Source organism: Panthera onca, chromosome D1, assembly GCF_046562875.1.
Source record: "Panthera onca isolate mPanOnc1 chromosome D1, mPanOnc1 haplotype 2, whole genome shotgun sequence".
NCBI classification, from domain to species: Eukaryota; Metazoa; Chordata; class Mammalia; order Carnivora; family Felidae; genus Panthera; species Panthera onca.
Window position 1 is genome coordinate 228969 of NC_138348.1, and position 19201 is coordinate 248169.

Genomic DNA, 19201 nt, shown 5'->3' on the forward strand with positions numbered 1-19201 from the left:
TATGTTAAAAAAAAAAATTAAACCTCTCAACTAACTAGGAATAGAGGGGGATTTCTTCAACTCGATTAACAATCATCTACCAAAAAATGTACAATTAACAAATTTCTTAATTGTGAGGAACTAGATGCTCTCTCCTTAAAACCAGGAACAAGGCAAGGGTGTCCCCTCTCACCAGGGCCACTAAACAGCATACTGGGAATCTAGGGTGTGAAATAAGACAAGAAAAGTAAATAAAATATGTGCAGATTGGGAAGGAAACAATAAAACTATCTTTTGTTCACAGATGACATAACTGTTTATGTAGGAAACCCAAAGAATTAACAACAAAATTCCTGGAATTAATAAAAAATTGTTGTGAGGTTGCAGGATACAAAGTTAATATACAAAAGTCAATTGCTTTCCTATATATCAGCAATGAACAATGGAAATCTGACATTTAAAACACAATACCAATGGGGAGCCTGGATGGCTCAGTCGGTTGAGCATTTGACTCTTGATTTCAGCTCAGGTCGTGATACCAGGGTCCTCATATAGAGCCCCCAAGTGAGGCTCTGTGCTGAGTGTGGAGCCTGCTTAAGATTCTCTATCCCTCTGCCCTGCTTCCCTGTTTGCTCTTTCTCTTTCTCTCTCCCTAAAATAAAAAAATTAAAAAAAAAAACCACAATACCGTTTACATTAGCCCTGTAAAAAAATGAAACACTTAGGTATAAGCCTAACAAAATATGTACAAGACCTACATGAGTAAAACAACAAAATGTTGATGAAAGAAATCAAAGTTCTAAATGAATGGAGACTCTGTGCTCATTGAGAGGAACTCAATACATTAAGATGTCAGTTCCTCCCAGCTTGATCTATATGTAATTCCAATTTAAACCCTAGCAAGTTATTTTGTAGATGTCGACAAAGTGACGCCAAAGCTTATGTGAAAAGGCAAAGGCCAGAAATTGACAACACCATACTGAAAAGAATAACGAGATTAGAGGACCGACACTGTATGACTTCCTAGAAAGTTACAGCCTGGTGTTGACAAAAGACTAGACAAATAGATCAGTGGAACATAACAAAGAGCCCAGAAATAGATCCATACAGATACAGATCTTTGACAAAGGAGCAAAGGCAACACAATGGAGAAGGATAGTCTTTCTGACAAATGGTGGTGGAAAAGCTAAACATCCATAAACAAAAAAATGAGCCTAGGCACAGACTAAAATTAACTAAAAAATTGGTCATAGACTTAAATATAAATTGCAAAGCTTTAAGACTTCTGGGAGGTAACATAGGAGAAAATCTAAGTCAGCTTGGATTTGGCAATGATTTTTTAGATAAGAAAATCCATGAATGAAAAAATTGTTAAGCTGGACTTCATTAAAATTTTTAAATTTTGCTCTGCTAAATATACTAGCAAAACAGTAAAAAAGACAAGCCACAGATTAGAAGAAATATTTCTAAAACATATATCAAATTTAGGGCTATATCTAAAATACACAAGGAACTCTCAAAAATCAACAATAAGAAAACAATTTTAAAATGGGCAAATGGGCAAGAGATCTGAAGAGACACCTCACCAAATATGTACAGACGTCAAATAAGAATTTGAAAAGATACTCAGCACCATGTATCATTAGGGAGTTACAAATTAAAATAATGAGATATCAATACAATGACTAAAATCCTAAAAGCCGACCACGCCAAATGCTGGCAAGGATGTGGAAGAAAAGGCAGTCTCATTCATCGCTGGAGGGAATGCAAATTGATGCAGCCATATTAGAAGACATCTGGCAGTTTCTTCCCAAGCTAAATGTAGTCTTTGTAAAGATTCTTTCTTTCTTTCTTTCTTGAGAGAGAGCATACACACAAGCAGGGGAGAGAGGCAGAGGGAGAGGGGGAGAGAGAGAGAGAGAGAGAGAGAGAGAGAGAGAATCTTAACCAGGCTCCACGCTCAGTGTTGAGCTGGACTCAGGGCTCAATCTGAGGACCCTGGGATCACGAACCTGAAAGGGCGGGCCCACGCCGGCCAACTCCATCTTGTTCTGTGTCCTTCACCTTGACCACGCCTCCTGCCCTTGACTAACCTCCCGCTCACCTGCCTAACAGGACTCTGACCCTTCCCCAGCCAATCGGCTGAGGCCACAGCCATTACTTCACCAACTGCCCCTAGGCCCCAATAAAACCTTTGTCCTTTTGAAACTCGCTCTCTCTCCGGTGGGTATCTCACCACTGCCTCGGTGCAGGTAGGGGATTGAGCTCGAGCTAGCTCGAATAAAGGCCCATTTGCTTTTGCATCGGACTCGGCTCCCTAGTGATCTTTGGGGATCATGAATTCTGGGCATAACAACCTGAGCTGAAATCAAGAATTGGAAACTTAACGAGTTGAGCCCCCCAGACGCCCCCCAAAGCTAAGCACAGTCTTGCTATATGACCCAGTAATTGCACTCCTCGGTGTTTATCCAATCGAGTTGAAAACTTATGTCCACGCAAAAACTTGCACACAAATGTCTGTAGCAGCTTTATTCGTGATTACCAAAAACTGGGAGCGAAGAACAACCAAGGTGTCTTTCACGGGTGAATGGCTAAACTGGTACATTCATACAATGGAATATTATTCAGTGATTAAAAAGAAAATAATTACCAAAACACAAAAAGACATGGATGAACCATAAATGCATGTTGCCGAGAGAAGCCAGTTGGAAAGACCCCCAACCATACGACATTCTGATAAGGGGAAATAAGGAGACAGTAAAAAGACCAGTGTCTGCCAGGGACACAGAAGCAGGTGGATGAGAGGACTGGGTGGAGCACGGGGTGTGGAGGATGTTGACGCTGTTCTGAACGCTACTGTAACGGTAGATTTGTCAACGTGCATGGAACTCAACAACACAGAGCAAACCTAATGTTCGCGAATTAAAGAAAGATAATTTCGGACGTCGGGGACACAGGAAGGGATGCAGACTGTGGCCAGACTCTCGGGGTGTTACAAACGCGTGAAACCCCCTCGCTGAAGGGGCGGGAGTCCGTAAGACTCAAGGCAGGGCACCCGCCCGCGAGCGCCGGGCTCCAGTGGACGAAGTCGTTCCCGGCGGGGTCAGGTGACCGGTTCTGATCCTGCGGCCCGCGTCCTGGAGTGGAACAACCGAGTACGTGGCCGGCGGCCGGTGGGAGCCCCGTGCGGTCTCACCGCTGAGTGGGAGGTTACAGGGGATCGAGGGGAGGATGGGCCCTGGGGTAACGGGTGGTGGTTGGAGACGTAGTAAGAACTCGTGTTTAGCTTAACGTAGGTACAGCTGGCTGCGCAGAGAAACATTAACAGGCTCGTGTATATACAATTGGTATAGGCATATATTTCTTTGCCTTGTCTGCTAAGGGGGCACAAAGAAACAATACTCCAGCAGCAATAAACACACCTACGTCCCAGATTTTGGTTCCTATGACCATTCTCTACTATACTTCTACGTTTAAAACACACAGTTTGGGGGCGCCTGGGTGGCGCAGTCGGTTAAGTGTCCGACTTCAGCCAGGTCACGATCTCGCGGTCTGTGAGTTCGAGCCCCGCGTCAGGCTCTGGGCTGATGGCTCGGAGCCTGGAGCCTGTTTCCGATTCTGTGTCTCCCTCTCTCTCTGCCCCTCCCCAATTCATGCTCTGTCTCTCTCTGTCCCAAAAATAAATAAAAAAAAAAAAAAACGTTGAAAAAAAAAAAAATTTTTAAAACACACAGTTTGATATGTTTTAATGAGTGTGCAGACAACTTAAATATGGAAGGTGAGTTGGGGGAGGGAAGGGGCAAGAACGAGGGGGGGTGGGTGAGGACATTTGAAGATGGGGGCATTGTCCACAGGGTAGGTGACAGAATGCTGTAATCGTGGGATGTGGCCAGCTTGATTCTGTGCCCCAACATTAAAAGGACAGAAAAGGAAGGGCGTGTGCATGTTACACCCAAATTGCAACTTCCCACACAATTTGTTCGGGATGAGGTGGGGTCCACGTCCCCTCTGCTCAAACCTGGGTGGCCTGTGACAGCATGTGGCAGAACTACTGTGTGGTGACCCATCAGGCGCTTTGCCCCTTTGCTGGAGCCCAGAGGCCACCTCCTGGAAGTGGCTATGTCCAGATTAACCGGTTAACCGGGCTGGCTGAGCCCAGCCATCTCCACCAAGGCACCAACACGAGATGACTGCAGCCCAGCCATAAGTCACCCCAGCCCTTCGCATCTTCCCACCACATCATCAAGCAGAGAAAAGCTGTCCCACGAGGCCCTGTCTAAATTCCTGACCCGCAGAATCCATGAACACAGTAAGTAGGCCTTGTTTCACACCACTAATGTTGGGGTGGTTGGTTACACAGCAACACAAGACTGGAACAGGTGCAGGAAGGGGTAAAGGGAGAAGGGTCAGGCTGGCCGCTGGGCGGGTCAGAATGGCCCAGGCCAGAACTGGAACCAAGTGCACAAAGTTCACCGTCAGCTCAGCGGGAGCCGCACGCCAGACCCCAGCACTCAAGTCCACAGTGGACGTGGAAGACCTACGTTGTGCACCCCTCCTGACCCTTCCGGTCTGCGCTGCCCCATCTGTCTGTGCAACTTCTCTCCGTGTTCACTCTGCATTCGCTGGAAGCCACCACCAGGCCCCTCTGCCGCCCACCCACGTGGAAGCCTGGTTAAGACTCTGGCCCTGCAGGATGAAGCCACGTGCTTTGGAGACCCTCCTCTGTCTCACTTCCGCGGCAAGGCCCACACACCCACTCCTGCCCCCCTCACCCATCATCATTACCTACCACCCGTCTCTCTCCCGAACTTCTTTTCCTCCACTCGGAGCCCCGTTCCTTCTGGCTGCACTGTTTTCTAGAGGCTGGCTCCAACTCCAAGACCAGGCTGTACCCCTATTCCCAGCTTTCCCCCACATTCCCCAAGCCCTGGTGCCCCCCATTTCCTGTCCCTGAGTCCTCTGTTGCCTGTGTCCCGACCGTCCCCCAACCCATACAGCCTGCGCCTTCCACTGCCTCCGTCCCTACACACCCTGGTCCCCACCCCCGCGTAACCACGTCCACATCCTCCAGGGCTCTGTGTCTCCCCTACCCCGCACCTCTGCACTTCCCGCGTCCCCCTGACTCTGCAGCCCGTCCCTCGGGCAACCCCAGTCCTCGGTCCTCTGCATGTCCCCTGCCTCTATGCCCGCCCCCGTCCCCACCCACCAACACCCCTGCCCCCGGCCTCTGCACCTCCCCATCCCCCGTCCCTGCTTCCCGCGTCCTTCGCACCACATTGTCCCTTGGACACCGCCTGACCTCTGTCCCGTGTCCCCGCGTCCTTCGCGCCCCCCCCCCCGGACCCTCGTTCCCCTGTCCCCCGCACCTCCCCGACCTCCGTGAACCCCTCCCGGGGCCCCGTCCCCGGGCCTCCGCACCTCCGGCCCCCCGCGCCCGGGAGCTGCGCGGGCCGGCGCGCCCAGGTGGATGCGCGCGCGTTGCGTGGAGACGGGCGGCGGGCACACCCTAACCCGCCGGCCCCGCCCCCCGCGCCGCCGATTGGCTCCCCGCGGGCCGGCCGGGCCCCGGTTGGCTCGCGCCGCGCGGCCGCCGGGCCCGTTTCACGGTGGGTAGCACCGCAGCGTGGATGCTGCTGGGTCCCGCCGCGGCCCCCAGGAGCGTGGAGCCCGAGCGGCCGGGCGGGGCCGGGCGGGGGCACCGCCGGGAGCCGCTCCGCCGCCCACCCCGGGCCCGCGGCCGGGGGGCGGGGGGCAGCCTGGGGTCGCGGCCGCTCGGTGTGGCCGCGGGCGGCGGACAAAGGGCCATGCGGGGCCGGGGGCCGCGGCGCGGGGCGCGCGGGAACCGGGGGCCGCAGCGGTGCCGCTGAGCGCGGCCCGAGGCGGGGCGGGGCCGGGCGCGATGCCGTGGTTCCCGGTGAAGAAGATCCGCAAACAGATCAAGCTGCTGCTGCTGCTGGTGCTGGTCACCTGCGCCGCGTGGCTCACGTACGTGCACCTGAGCCTGGTGCGCCAGGGCCGCGCGCTGCGCCAGCGCCTGGGCTACGGGCGAGGTACGGGGGCGCACCCGGGGGCGGGGGGCGGGGGCACCCCGAGGAGCGCTGGGGGGCCGGGCCTCCGCACCGCGCCCGGAGACCCCGGCCGCCCGCCCTTCCCGGCTCTGCGGTATTTGGGCAGGGGGCGCGGTTCGGCCGGGCCCGGAGCCCAATGACGTCAGCAGTGACGCCCGCGACCCTCTTGGGGAGCGTCCCCGAACCCGGGCCGACTCCGGGATGTGACCTGGAGCCAGCAGTGACGGTGTGAACAGCGGGCTCTCAGGGAGATCGCCCGCAGGCCCTGCAGGCTGGGCTTTTCAGGAAGGCCTCGCACCCCCACCGCTTGTTTCCTCAGTTTACCCGTCTGCTGGGGGAGAGAGGAGGGAGGGGTCCAGCCTCCCCTCGGGGTGGGGGTCGGGGAGGGTTTGGAGGAAGCTGACTGGTGCAGTTGGAAGGCTTCCTGAGGGGTGCCCTAAGTAACCCTGTGACAGGGGGCAGGCTTTTGTGGTGGGGGTGGGGGTGGGGAAGCACAGTGATGGGGGTCCAGCCTGGGGACCCCTGAACTGCCTGGAGTAAACTTTCCCAGGCTCCTCCAGCTCACACTCCGGTGAAGACAATAAACCCACAAAGCACATCAGTTCCTGGTGAGTGTGGTGCGAAAGAGCCAGGGCAGGGGGGGTCTGGATGGCCCCTTGAAGGTAGTGCTGCCCGCCCACGACATCTGGGGGGAGAGTGTGCCTGGCAGGAGGGATGAGCCTGTGACAACCTGGTGGGAAGGGGAGAAGCAGGGAGCCTAGAACCTGGGGAAGGGGGAGGGCATGGGAGAGAGGGAAGCACCTCAGGGAGTAACACTCCCCCCTCCCCCCCCCCCCCACCTTAAACCTCCCAGCAGAGGCCGGGAGCAGAAGCCTCCTCTGCCCAGGCAGGGAAGCTCCCAGCCGGGCTGCCCCTGCCCCTTCTTAGGAAGTGTGGTGCTGGGTGCCCTTAGGGTGAGAGGTCAGGGGTGTGGGTCCCGCTTCCTCACCCTCTTCCTAACAGTGACTTTGGCCCACGGCACCCAGGGCCACTCCACTGAGGGCCTCCCTGCTCGGTCCCCTTCTGCCTCCTTTCCATGTGGCTGGACACCTGGCTCCACAGACCTCCCAGGCCAGGGGTGTGGAGCTTGTCCCAACCCCCCAGAGTCTACACCCCTCACAGCCACCACACCCATGAGGGGTCCCCAGCACAGCTCAGTCCCTAAAAGAAGCCCCCCTCCCCCAGCTATCAGCAAATAAGGCAGGATCCCAGATCGTGACCCAGTGACACAGAAGAAAACCCACCCCCCCTCCCCAGCCACCTCTGTGGCTTTCTGAGCAACCGCAGCCTTCACCAACTGACTTCCTGAGTAGCTGGGGAGTCTAGCTCAGCAACGGAGGGAGTAGCAGTGTGGGAACCCCATTTCTGAGGGCATCTCTGCTCTCAGCTGGACCAGCAGACTGCCCTTACGACTCCTGGGTGAGCAGGAGCTGCTCAGCGTCCTGGAAGGTCAAACTCTCATGGGGCACCTTCCAGGAAAGCCCCAGCCCATGGGTCCTGGCTCTGGGCTGCAGCCTCTTCGTCCAGCCACCTGGGCTCCCACCAGGGTAAGGCTTGTGAGAAGCGGAGCAGCTGGGCACGCCCGAGGACTTTTTGACTGTTGGGTCAGTGCTGTCTTCACTTCCAACTGGGGAGGCAGCACTGGAGCGGGACAGGGGGTCTCTACCTTCCTGGTATCCTGCAGGATACCCATGTGGCAGGAGCCCTCTGGGGATCTCACTGTGCTGGACAGTGGTGGAAGGCTGGGCTGGGACCCCACCACAGAAGGCTCCTGGTACCCATGGACTTAGCTTGGTGGGCAGGGAGCATAGGGCCAGGCTGGGGGGATTTGGCCAGGAGCCTCTTAGGGGCTCACCTCCCAGCTGGATAGAGGACAGTGGGGGAGGAACCCAGAAGAAGGAGCAGGTGGGCAAGTACCACAGGGGTCCTCCAGGCAGGAGACTAAGGTCAGCTCCCCTCCCCCGGAGAAGGGACTCAGGCCAATTGTGTCCACACAGGAATCTGTGGGTCTGGATTGAAGGATGGGCATGAATGTCGAAATTCCGGCTTGCCCTGGAGCAGAGGGGGTGCTCCTGGATTGGGTATCCCTGGCTGGGAGCACAGGGCTGGGGGCAGAGGTGGGATATAATAAAGCCTCCCAGAAGAGCCTTGAGTCTCAAGGTGTGGCACACCCCTCCCCCCAGAGGACAGGGTGGGATGTTCAGGTCCACAGCTTAGGCAAGAAGCCTGGGAATTTGAGGGAGTTAGGGGCATGGGGATGGTCGGCCCTAGGATAGGGGTTGTTTATAAGGGTGCCAAGCTCTGGAGAGAGCTACAGACAGACCTAGGAGGGGTTCCTCAGGGTCACAGTCGCTGGAGCCATGTTGGCCCCCGGCCCCCCAGCAGCCAGACCAGCATGTCTGTTCCTCTTCTGTCCAGGCTGGTGCCAGGACTTCTCTGGTCCTGAACCCCTCTCAAGGCCAGCAGGTGGCACATGTGCTGTGAGCAGGGGCTGGCTTAGCCTTAAGACAAAAGCACCAGCTTTCCAATAACAAGCGCTAGCACTAACCCTTAGCACACAGTTCTGATGAGGGAGGGAGACACAGAACCCTCAGGACGAGGGAAAAGTGCTGAGGGCACAGTGCAGTAGTCCTGGGGGCCTTCCTGGAGGCAGAGCCGCGGTGAGGATGGCCAGATAAGTGTGTATGTATATGCATTAGCACATGCACACACATGACTCTGCTCCCTGGCACCAGTCAGGGGGCTAGGAGAAGCCAGGTGGAGGGCTGGAGAGGGGGCTACCCACCCCAGAGGCGGAATGTGGAAGAAGGACCCAGAGAGCAATTGCACAGCCACAGGTGGGGCCCTGGGCAGCACGGGGAGCAGACTGAAGTGCGAAGGCTTCAGCAGGAGACACTGCTGTCCCCACCTGACCCCCAGCGGCAGGGGCCGCCTCGGAGAGAGCCTGGGCCCCAGTCATGCCCCACGTGCCGCCCACAGATGGTGAGAAGCTGAGCGGTGTGACGGAGGGCAGGGGCGTCCGGGCTGCGCTGTCCACACAGAGGGCGGAGGACTCCAGCGAGAGTCGGGAGGAGGAGCAGGTGGTGAGCAGGGCTGTGGGAAAGAACGCGTGTGCGGCACACACACATCCCTGAGGCCACTAGTGTGCCAGTGGCCTCGGGACCTGTGGGCTGGGTGGATGGGGGACACGGGTGCAGGCACGGAGCACAGCCCAGCCTGCAGTTCACGTCCGGCAGGCATGGGTGTGCACGAGCGTGCTGGCCAGTGCTTGCCTGGGCAGGTGTGGTGAGGGTCCTCTGGGTGTGTGTGGTTGGGGTACCATGGGTTCGGGATTTTATGGCTGGATGTGTACAGGGGAGTCCTTGTGAGGTGTGTCCCGGTGTGTGTGTGTGGGGGGGGGGGGGTGACCCCTCCCTGTCTTCCCATTGCTCTCCTTTGACCCTGGTGCCTTTTCTGTCCTGTAGCCAGAAGGACGGGACCCAAACATGCTGTTTCCTGTGGGGGCTGGAAAGCCACCCCCTCTGAACCTCACCCATCAGGTTCCCCCGTGGTGGGAAGAGGTGAGCTCTGCTTGGCTTGTGATGAGCTTCAGGGGAGGGCTGGGGGGGGGGGGGCTGTGCAGAAGGTAAGGCCCACCTCCCGCCCCCCAGTACAAGGGGCAGGTGAACCTGCATGTATTTGAGGACTGGTGCGGAGGCGCCGTGGGCCATCTAAGGAGGAACCTGCACTTCCCGCTGTTTCCGCACGTGAGTGCCAGTGGTAGGGAGCTGGCAGGGGGTGGGGGGCAGGGCAGGACAGGGAAAGGCTTTGACGTCAGAGGCCACTGTCCCCCCAGACTCGCACCACCGTGAAGAAGTTGGCCGTGTCCCCCAAGTGGAAGAACTACGGACTACGGATTTTCGGCTTCATCCACCCGGCGAGAGATGGTGCGGGGGCGGGGATGTGCCAGGGAGGGGGCAGCAGGAGGGGCCCCACACCACCCCCCTGAGCCCCTGTCCTGTGGCCTAGGAGACGTCCAGTTCTCTGTGGCTTCGGATGACAACTCCGAGTTCTGGCTGAGCCCAGATGAGAGCCCGGCGGGTGCCCAGCTGGTGGCCTTTGTGGGCAAGGTACCCTTAACCCCACAGCCCTCCCACCCCAGCCCCTCCGCCCACACCCCCATCTGTCTTCACTGGGCCTCCTCCGCCTCCGTCACCTGTCTCCTCCAGCTTCTGAGGGACGGGGACTGGATGAGGCTGGTGCCCCCGAGGAGAGGGTGAACCCCCCCACCCTTCTGTATCGCTTCCCAGACTGGCTCAGAGTGGACAGCACCTGGGGAATTCACCAAGTTCAGCTCGCAGGTGTCCAAGCCCAAGCGGTGAGTGACTGGGAGCGTGTGTGCATCAGGGTGTATCGGGGGGTGGGGGGGAACGTGCACCAGCACACAGAAACCACCGCACCTGTACTGTCGTGGCCACACTGCCATCGCCCCGAGGGACCGCCCCCGAGCACCCCGCCTTTTCTGGGGTTTCTGTCTGGGGCTCCTGGAGCATGGTAGGAGCATGTCGCCCTGACCGCTTATGTCCCCAGGCTCATGGCCTCCCGGAGGTACTACTTTGAGCTGCTGCACAAGCAGGATGACCGAGGCTCAGACCACGTGGAAGTGGGCGTGAGTGTGGCCTGCCGTCCGTGGGCTTCTGGAGAATCCACGTCCCTTCCCCTGCTCTCTCTGCTCCCAGCACTCCCTGCAGGACAATGGTGTGGGTCCTGCGCCCTCACCCCCAGGAGTTCCCATCTAGTTAGCAAAGCAGACACTCAGGGACGGGGGGGGGGGGGGGGGGGGGTGTCCAAGATCAACTCTGCCCAGGGAGGCTTCATGGAGAAGTGGCGCTTGAGTATTGAGTAGAGTCTTGAGAGAGGAGACATTCGTAGGGAGATCCAGTGAGGAGAGAATTGGAGTGCCTCGGGTGATCTCAAGAACAGCAGAGGAACAGCAGAGTTCTTCCAGAACTCCAGAGGATCCAGTGGCCAGGCAGGGCCTGCAGCGCGAACCCTGGACAGCCCAAAGCAATTGGGTTTGCATTTCAGGAAAAACCCTTTGGCCACTGCTGCAGAGAGCCTGGGCGGGGGCGGATCTTTTAGACATGGTCCCTGAAGCAGGGAGGTGGGGCCTGAGCCTGGCTGGGGGAGATGGGGCATGTGTCGACTCTATGTGCTAGGCATCAACCCAGCTCAGCTGGCAGGGAGTCCAGGCTGGAAACGCAGGCTTGGGGTGATCTTGTGGAAGCCAAGGGGGTGCCAAGAAGACCCAGAATGAGCTAGGAAGGGAGAGGGCCTGGAACAGCTCCCAGGAACCCCAGCTTGAGGGAGGGAGGAACCGAGTCTGCAAAGGAGGAGACTGAGAAGGAGCTGCCACAGGAATGGGGAAACAGGGAGGGTGAGGGCCAGTGAGGTGAGGGGTAGGGGCCTCTAGAAGGCTAGCTGTGACCGCCAGGAAGGCGACGGCTGCAGCATGGGGAAGGAGGCCGTGGCAAAGCCATAACCAGCGGGCAAGGAAGTGCTTAGGGTGTCAGGAAAGGCCTGGAGGGAGCATGGGAGGGGGGTGTCCCATCCACCAAGAACCCCTCTGCCATCCAACCTCCAAGCTTCCTGTGCCCTTGAAGGGGCTGTCCCCACCTGCTCCCCGTGCCCACGTTCAGAAAAGACCCGTTCCTCTCCAGCTCCAGGACCACAGAGCTTTGGTCCTGACCGCTCTCTCCCTTCCCCAGTGGCGAGCCTTCCTGCCAGGCCTGAAGTTTGAGGTCATAGGCTCTGCTCACATCTCCCTGTACACAGGTGTGGAGCCCAGTGCCTCTTTGGGGAGGGGGGCGGGCTCCTGATCTGCGGTCTCTTTAGGGTGGTCTCTGGATGTGGGTGGGGAGGGGTGAGGAGTGGTCCTTGGGTACTCCTGAGGACCCCACACATTCCTCTGTCCCCAGATGAATCGTCCCTGAAGATGGACCACGTGGCCCATGTCCCCCAGTCTCCAGCCAGCCACGTCGGGGGGCACCTGCCACAGGAGGAGCCCAGAGCTGACATGCTGCGCCCAGACCCCCGAGACACCTTCTTCCTCAGTGAGAGGGGACCGTGGAGGGGGGTTGGGGCAGGGATACCCAGCCTGCCACTCTGTGACCACTCCTCCCACAGCACCTCGGGTGGAGCCTTCGAGTCTGGAGAACGTGCTGGAGCCCTGCGCCTACGCCCCCACCTATGTTGTCAAGGACTTTCCAATCGCGAGATACCAGGGGCTGCAGTTTGTAAGTGCCCCTCACCAAGACCTTCCCTGAGGCCCCGGCCTCCCGCCCAGGGTCCCCTGAGCCCTCTGCCCCGCCCACAGGTGTACCTGTCCTTTGTCTACCCCAATGACCACACGCGCCTCACGCACATGGAGACGGAAAACAAGTGCTTCTACCGAGAGTCGCCGCTGTACTTGGAGAGGTGGGCGGGGCAGGCAAGGGATGGGGCGGGGGCAGCGGCCGGTAGGGGGGGTCCTCTCTGATGCCCCTCACCGCCCCAGGTTTGGGTTCTATAAATACATGAAGATGGACAGGGAGGAGGGAGAGGAAGACGAGGAGGAAGAGGTGCAGCGCCGAGCCTTCCTCTTTCTCAACCCGGATGGTGAGTACCGCCCCCGCGCGCGTGCCCCCCAGCCTGTGCCCACCTGGGCGTGGAGTGACCCCGCGCGCCCCCCAGCGTGTGCCCACCTGGGCGTGGAGTGCGCCCCCCCAGCCTGTGCCCACCTGGGCTGCTTCCCGCAGACTTCCTGGACGATGAGGAAGAGGGGGAGCTGCTAGACAGCCTGGAGCCCACGGAGGCGTCCCCCCTGCAGAGCCGCCACCACCTCCCCCTGCCCGCGGCCCCCACAGCGCCCGGAGCCACGCCCGCCCCGCCGGTGCCTCCCAGCCCCGGAGACCTGCCCACCACCCGGCGCTCCCGGGCGCTGAGCTGGGCCGCCCGGGCCGCGCGCCCCCTGCCCCTCTTCTTGGGCCGCGCCCTGCGCCCCCGAGCTGCGGCTCAGCAGCAGCCCCCGAAGGTGTATGTGACGCGGGTGCGGCCGGGACTGCGGGCGCCTCTCGGCCCACGCGGCCCACCCTGGCCGCCCTTCCCCGGAGTCTTCCTCCGCCCCAGACCTCTTCCCCGGGTGCAGCTGCGGGCGCCCCCGCGGCCGCCGCGGTCTCGAGGCCGCAGGACCGGTGGTTCCCCAAGCGCAGAGCTGAGGCCCCCGGCCCGGGCGCAGGCCACCCAGGGGAGCCTGGAGGGCCAGCCGCGCTTGCTGGGACTCCCAGCTCCGACCGCGGCCGCGAACCTGTCGTCGGAAGCTCAGCCCGTGACCTCCTTCCTGAGCTTGTCCCAAGTGTCCAGGGCGCAGCTGCCTGCAGCGGGCGACGAGGAGGAGGCAGACGACGACGACGGGGCGCGGGGCGAAGATGAGGACAGCGAGGAGGCCGCGGGAGCCCCCCGAGGCCGCTGGCGCGAGGACGCCATTGACTGGCAGCGCACGTTCAGCGTGGGCGCCGTGGATTTCGAGCAGCTACGCTCCGACTGGAACGACCTGCGCTGCAACGTGTCGGGGAACCTGCAGCTGCCCGAGGCCGAGGCCGTGGACGTGGTGGCCCAGTACATGGAGCGGCTCAACGCGCGCCACGGCGGGTGCGTCCAGAGTGTGCGCGTGGGAGGGGAGGCCCTAGGGGGCGTGCGCCTGGGAAGGGGAGGACCTGGGGGGTGGTGAATGTTGGGGGGGGGTGGCATATGGGAGGGGAGGCCCTGGAGGGAGGGCCTGGGAAGGGGAAGCCCTGGGAGGTGCGTGTGGGAGGGGAGGCCCTGGGAGGATGTGCGCCTGGGAAGGGGAGGCCCTGGGGGGGTGAGTGTGGGAGGGGAGGACTTGGGGGGGGCGGGGGGGGGGTGAGTGGGAGGGTAGGCCTTGGGGAATGCGTATAGGAGGGGAGGAGGGGGGAAGGGGGGGTTCCTGGGAAGGAGAGGACCTGGGGGGTGAGTATGGGAGGGTCGGGGGGTCATGTAGGAGGGGAGGCCCCGGAGGAGGTGAGTGTGGGAGGGGAGGCCCTGGGGGGGTGGGTGCGCCTGGGAAGGGGAGGCCCTGGGGGGGGCGCCTGGGAAGGGGAAGCCCTGGGAGGTGCTTGTGGGAGGGGAGGCCCTGGGAGGAAGTGCGCCTGGGAAGTGGAGGCGCTGGGGGGGGGGGGGGGGGGTGAGTGGGAGGGGAGGCCCTGGGGAATGCGAATGGGAGGGGAGGAGGGGAGGAGGGGGGTACCTGGAGGGAGAGGACCTGGGGGGTGAGTGTGGGAGGGTGTGGGGGGGGTCATGTAGGAGGGGAGGCCCTGGAGGAGGTGAGTGCGGGAGGGGAGACCCTTGGGGGGGGGGGTGCGCCTGGGAAGGGGAGGACCTGGGGGGGTGCGTGGGAGGGGAGGCCCTGGGAAGTGTGTGCCTGGGAAGGGGAAGTCCTGGCCTCTGTGGAACCTTCAGACCTTCCCCAGGGTTTAACAGGGTGCTGGTCTGGGCATGGCACACGGACCTCCTAGGGAACAGCTGTCTCTCCCTGTCTCTTCCCTGTCTCCTGGGGCTTCTTAGTGTCCAGGGTCCCTGTTCAGTGTTAGAAGCCTCACCTCCTCACAGGCACCCAGGGTGGGCTCCCTTGTCCTGAACCTCCAAACCCACCCTGTCACCTTGGGCCTGAACCCAAGAATGAATCTGAACCAGCCAGGGCTCTCCTCCAAGTAGAGACCCAAAGGTCAGGCTGAGAGTCCCTGGACCCCTCCTCCTCTTCTGGTACAGGGCTCCTGGGTCTTCCCAGAGGGTCTTTCTCCAGCTCAGGGGAGCGCAGGGCTCCTGCCCCATTGCTGCCTCTGATCCCCGCCCCCACCCCCCAGGAATCCAGGCCTGTCACCACCCCCATATGTAGGCTAGTGGGACAGAGAATGGGAGGCCCCAAAGTTGGCCCCAAAGGAGACACTGGTGGGTTCTGTGAGCCTTAAAAGAGGAGTAGAACCAGTACAGACAGCACTGGTAGGCAAAGGCACTGGGGCAGGAGGCCAGGGGCCCGGTGTGCAGAGGACGGAGAAGGGGCCATCGTGGGCCTCGAGCAACCTGCTCAGGACTCATTTTTCTTGCAGACCGTACCAGGTTTTGAGCAAGACAGGGGCCGACCTGTTGGGGTTGCAGACAGGCCTGTTGCTGCCTTGGAGGGGAGTGGACGGGATGGGAAGCCCACAGGGGCCGTGACTGCCAGGCTTGTGCCAGGGCAGTGATGAGATGGTGTGGGAAGGGCAGGGATTTGATTCTAGGTGGCTGAGTGCTTGGCTCAAAGCTTCCTGAGAGTAGGGTGTGGGTGGGCCTAAGGACAGAGTTCAGAAAGACCCAGAGTGTTTGGGACAGAAAGTCCCTGACGCTTGGGGAGAGCACAGTGGGAATGGCGGGGTTTGCAGGGAGGAGTGGGGACTCGTTGGGGGTCACACAGGTAGGCTCCCATGGTCAGGGTCTGCAAAGGGAGGGCATTTGGAGAAAGGAAGAAGCCACTTTAGTCAAGGGCAGGGTCCCGTTTTCCCAGGATGAGAAGCCTCTGCTTGGTAACAGAGTGGGGGACGAAGACGCTCAGCAGGGCCAGAAGGAGGGAAGGGGCAGAAGAGGCTCAGGGTAGGCCCAGTGGCATCTTCCCCTGGGTCAGGATAGCCCCGGGGCTGGTGCCGGAAGAGGCAAAAGGGAGGCTTATCTGAGGAGCCTCGAAAGAGCCGGGGAGGATTGGGGCAAGCTTGCAGATTGGATACCCCGGAAAAAAGAGCCAGTGCAGGAGGAAGTCGGCTCACTCAGCACGAGGGGACATTGAAGGCAAGCTCGAGTCGGCTTGAGGCCCTAGAATGTCAGTGTAAGACCAGCGAACCTCGTCCTGTGGACAGTGGGTGGCGCCGTCATAAAGGTCACTGTGGATGCGTGAGCGGTGACACGAAGACCACAGAGGAGGCTGCCCTAGGGAGGGGAGGCACGAAATGGGCGCCCGCCCTCTGGGAGCTCCCCGGCAGGACGCGGCGTGGGGGGGGGGGGGGGGGGGGAGGGGGCAGCCTGGGACAGAGGGGATTCACGGCAGCTGCCCCAGCCCGTCTTCTGAGTGGCCCCCTGGTTTCTGGAGCCGGGGGCGACCCGCAGGAACAGTCGGGGGGAGGGGGGCAGGGAAGAGGGAGGGCCGCAAGCTTGGAGCCCCAGCGTGCCGACGCAGCCCCCGCTTCCCAGGCGCTACGCGCTTCTGCGCATCGTGAACGTGGAGAAGCGCCGGGACTCCGCGCGCGGAAGCCGCTTCCTGCTGGAGTTGGAGCTGCAGGAGCGCGGGGGCGGCCGCCTGCGCCTGTCAGAGTACGTCTTCCTGCGACTGCCCGGAGCCCACGCGGGAGGCGCCGACGCCGACGGGGAGAGCCCGGAGCCCGCTCCCGCCGCCCCCACGCGCCCCGACGGCCGCCCCGAGCTCTGCCGGCCGCTGCGCCTGGCCTGGCGCCAGGATGTGATGGTACACTTCATCGTGCCAGGTGCGCGGGAGCGCCTCGGGCCCGGGCACCTGGGACGTGGGCTGGGCTTCCCCGAGCCCCCGCGGCCAGTGGGAACGCCGCTGGCCGTGGACCGGGTCCCGCGGAGTCAGGTCGGGGTGGGCTCAGCGGCACCACCTTCCTCCAGTGAAGAACCAGGCGCGCTGGGTGGCCCGGTTCCTGGCGGACATGGCCGCGCTGCACGCCCGCACGGGGGACTCGCACTTCAGCATCACCCTGGTGGACTTTGAGAGCGAGGACATGGACGTCGAGCAGGCGCTGCGCTCTGCCCGGCTGCCCCGGTAACGGCGCCCCCGCCAGGGGCGGCCGAGCGCGCGTTGCCTCCCCCGCCCCTTCCGGGCCGCGGGTTTTATAGCTCCGGCCCGCAGGGGTCAGGGCCTGTGACCTCCGGCCCCCTGCTCTCCTCCCCACCACCCCCAGGTACCAGTATTTGAGGCGAACTGGAAACTTTGAGCGCTCGGCGGGCTTGCAGGCTGGAGTGGACGCGGTGGAGGTGCGTGGGAGGGTTGGGAGAGCAGGGAGAGCCCGTCCAGACCACCAAGGAAGGAACTCCGCTGGGGGAGCGGAGGGGCGTGCTCAGGCCTCCCCGTGACCTCGGCCTCCAGGATGCCAGCAGCATCGTTTTCCTCTGTGATCTGCACATCCACTTCCCGCCCAACATCCTGGACGGCATCCGCAAACACTGTGTGGAGGGCAAACTGGCCTTTGCACCCGTGGTCATGCGCCTGGGCTGTGGGAGCTCGCCGGGGGACCCGCACGGTAATGCCCTGGATGCCTCCCCATACCCCAATAACACTGGGAGTTCCGCCAAGGGCAGGGTGAGGCCCAGGCCCCTGGGGGCCTCTCCCAACCCCGGAGGTGGGCCTGGGGATCCATCAATGCCCCGCGTATTGCCTAGGACCCCAGAGCCTCCAGGGTCATGCCTGGGAACCTCCTCCAGCACCCCAGTCGTGTGCAGGGCCGCAGGTTATGACCCCACACAGAAGAGTGACTCTTGACGCCCCTCTGAGGATGGGACCCTGCAGCAGACCCCCTCTGGAGGCTGGGGAGGAAGGCTTGCAGGTTCTGGTGTCTGAAGGGCACCTCCCTACCCAGGCTACTGGGAGGTGAATGGCTTCGGCCTCTTCGGGATCTACAAGTCAGACTTCGACCGCGTCGGGGGCATGAACACTGAGGAGTTCCGGGACCAGTGGGGGGGCGAGGACTGGGAGCTCCTGGACAGGTGACTGCCCCCCATCTCGGGGACTGAGGATACTTCCTCTGAGCGGGGAGGGTACCCCAGGGTCCTCACGTGCTGCAGGGACTTCTGCTTCGTATCCCAGGATCTGTGACCCTACCCCACCCCACACCTCTTCCTATCTCTAGGGTTCTGCAGACTCGGGAACAGCCTTGCACCAAATTCTGTCCCCAGATCTATAGGCCCAGTGGTGGCCCTGAGTCCCCATCTCCCACCGGGGTCCCACAGTAGGGGAAGGCCTGACACCCCTAGCCCTTGGGCCAGGGTCCTGAGCACTTCCATGCTGCCCTGCCCCCAGGCTCCAGAAGAACCAGGGCAGCCACAACTATCCCCCTACCACCCAGATCCTATAGGCACCCCTCTCCAGGGTCCTGACACCCCCTTTCCACCCAGGGTCCTGCAGGCAGGGCTGGAGGTGGAGCGACTCCGAGTGCGGAATTTCTACCACCACTACCACTCCAAGCGGGGAATGTGGGGCGCACGTGGCCGGAAGGGCTCCCGCACCGAGGGATCCTGAAGACCAGGCAACCCCCTCCCAGCCCCTGGCCGCCGTCCCGTGGTGGGGGCTGGAGGCCGGGCCCTGGGAACCCCGGCAAGGCTTATCACAGGGGAATGGCCACCACCTGTGCCTGGCCCAGCGAGGCCACCGCCCCCTTTGTGCCCCTCCCCAGAGAGGCAGCCTTCACAGCTGGTTGGGGCCCGGGCTTGGTCTCCACACTCTGCGCGATGATTTCTGTGAAATTTTGCTGTAGCGATGACGTTGTTTTCAGGATTTCCGAGAGTTCTGTCTGTTCCGTTTTTTATTCAGAATGAAATGAAATATTTTTTTTAGTTCTGACTTGTCCTCTGCCTGGTTCTCTTGGGAGGGCAGAGATAAGCCTCAGTGACTGCCAGGAGCCCTGCCCTCACGGGCACTCTCTCTGCCCCTGAGGCCCCTTCCTGTCCCACAGCAGCAGCAGCTACCGACCCCACACTCTCCCGAGACCACTCTCTTCCTGCCCTCTCCTCTTGACCTTCAGAGGTGGGACCTGGAGGTGAAAGGGCTTCGGGCCTCTTTCCTGCTGCTCGGTGCCCGTGGAGTCATGTGGCCACCAGTGACAGACACGGGGCAGGGCCTGCACAGCTTTGAGAAAAGAACGTTCGGTCATTTCACTCCTTTTGAAAACAGAACTTGGATGTTAGCCCTACCCGGTCTTCCTAGAAGGTCAAGGTGAACTCGGCACCCATTCTGTGGCCACATTGGGAGTGGCACTCAGGGCTGAGCTGCCAGAAGCAGAAAACCCAACTCAAGCTGGTTTACGCCATAATGGGGGTGG

The 19201-nt window shown here is 60.9% G+C and overlaps 1 protein-coding gene across 4 annotated transcripts; it reads left to right on the forward strand.

The window, feature by feature from the left end:
- Nucleotides 1-5583: 5583 nt before the first annotated feature.
- On the forward strand, nt 5584-18716 carry B4GALNT4 (beta-1,4-N-acetyl-galactosaminyltransferase 4). 4 transcript variants are annotated; one of them, XM_078433900.2, is made up of 20 exons: nt 5584-6029; nt 9066-9169; nt 9551-9646; nt 9737-9832; nt 9922-10012; nt 10095-10195; nt 10376-10443; nt 10656-10734; nt 11834-11900; nt 12044-12178; nt 12252-12361; nt 12442-12542; nt 12622-12722; nt 12863-13754; nt 16341-16630; nt 16776-16929; nt 17069-17141; nt 17254-17407; nt 17744-17870; nt 18279-18716. In XM_078433900.2, the coding sequence occupies exons 1-20, from the start codon at nt 5879-5881 to the stop codon at nt 18400-18402; spliced, it is 3114 nt and encodes a 1037-aa protein (XP_078290026.2). In that variant the 5' UTR covers nt 5584-5878; the 3' UTR covers nt 18403-18716. The 4 variants fall into 4 exon arrangements, with proteins under 4 accessions (XP_078290026.2, XP_078290027.2, XP_078290028.2 ...); XM_078433901.2 differs by having other exon boundaries at nt 9066-9166; XM_078433902.2 differs by having other exon boundaries at nt 5584-5964.
- Nucleotides 18717-19201: the final 485 nt, after the last annotated feature.

Excerpts from the sequence above, each read along its gene's own strand:
- B4GALNT4 (XM_078433900.2), top strand. The coding sequence starts at position 5,879 with ATGCCGTGGTTCCCGGTGAAGAAGATCCGCAAACAGATCAAGCTGCTG. Across the intron at positions 10,013-10,094 it reads CATCCACCCGGCGAGAGATG|GAGACGTCCAGTTCTCTGTG; the intron begins GTGCGGGGGCGG and ends CCTGTGGCCTAG. Across the intron at positions 17,408-17,743 it reads CTCGCCGGGGGACCCGCACG|GCTACTGGGAGGTGAATGGC; the intron begins GTAATGCCCTGG and ends CTCCCTACCCAG.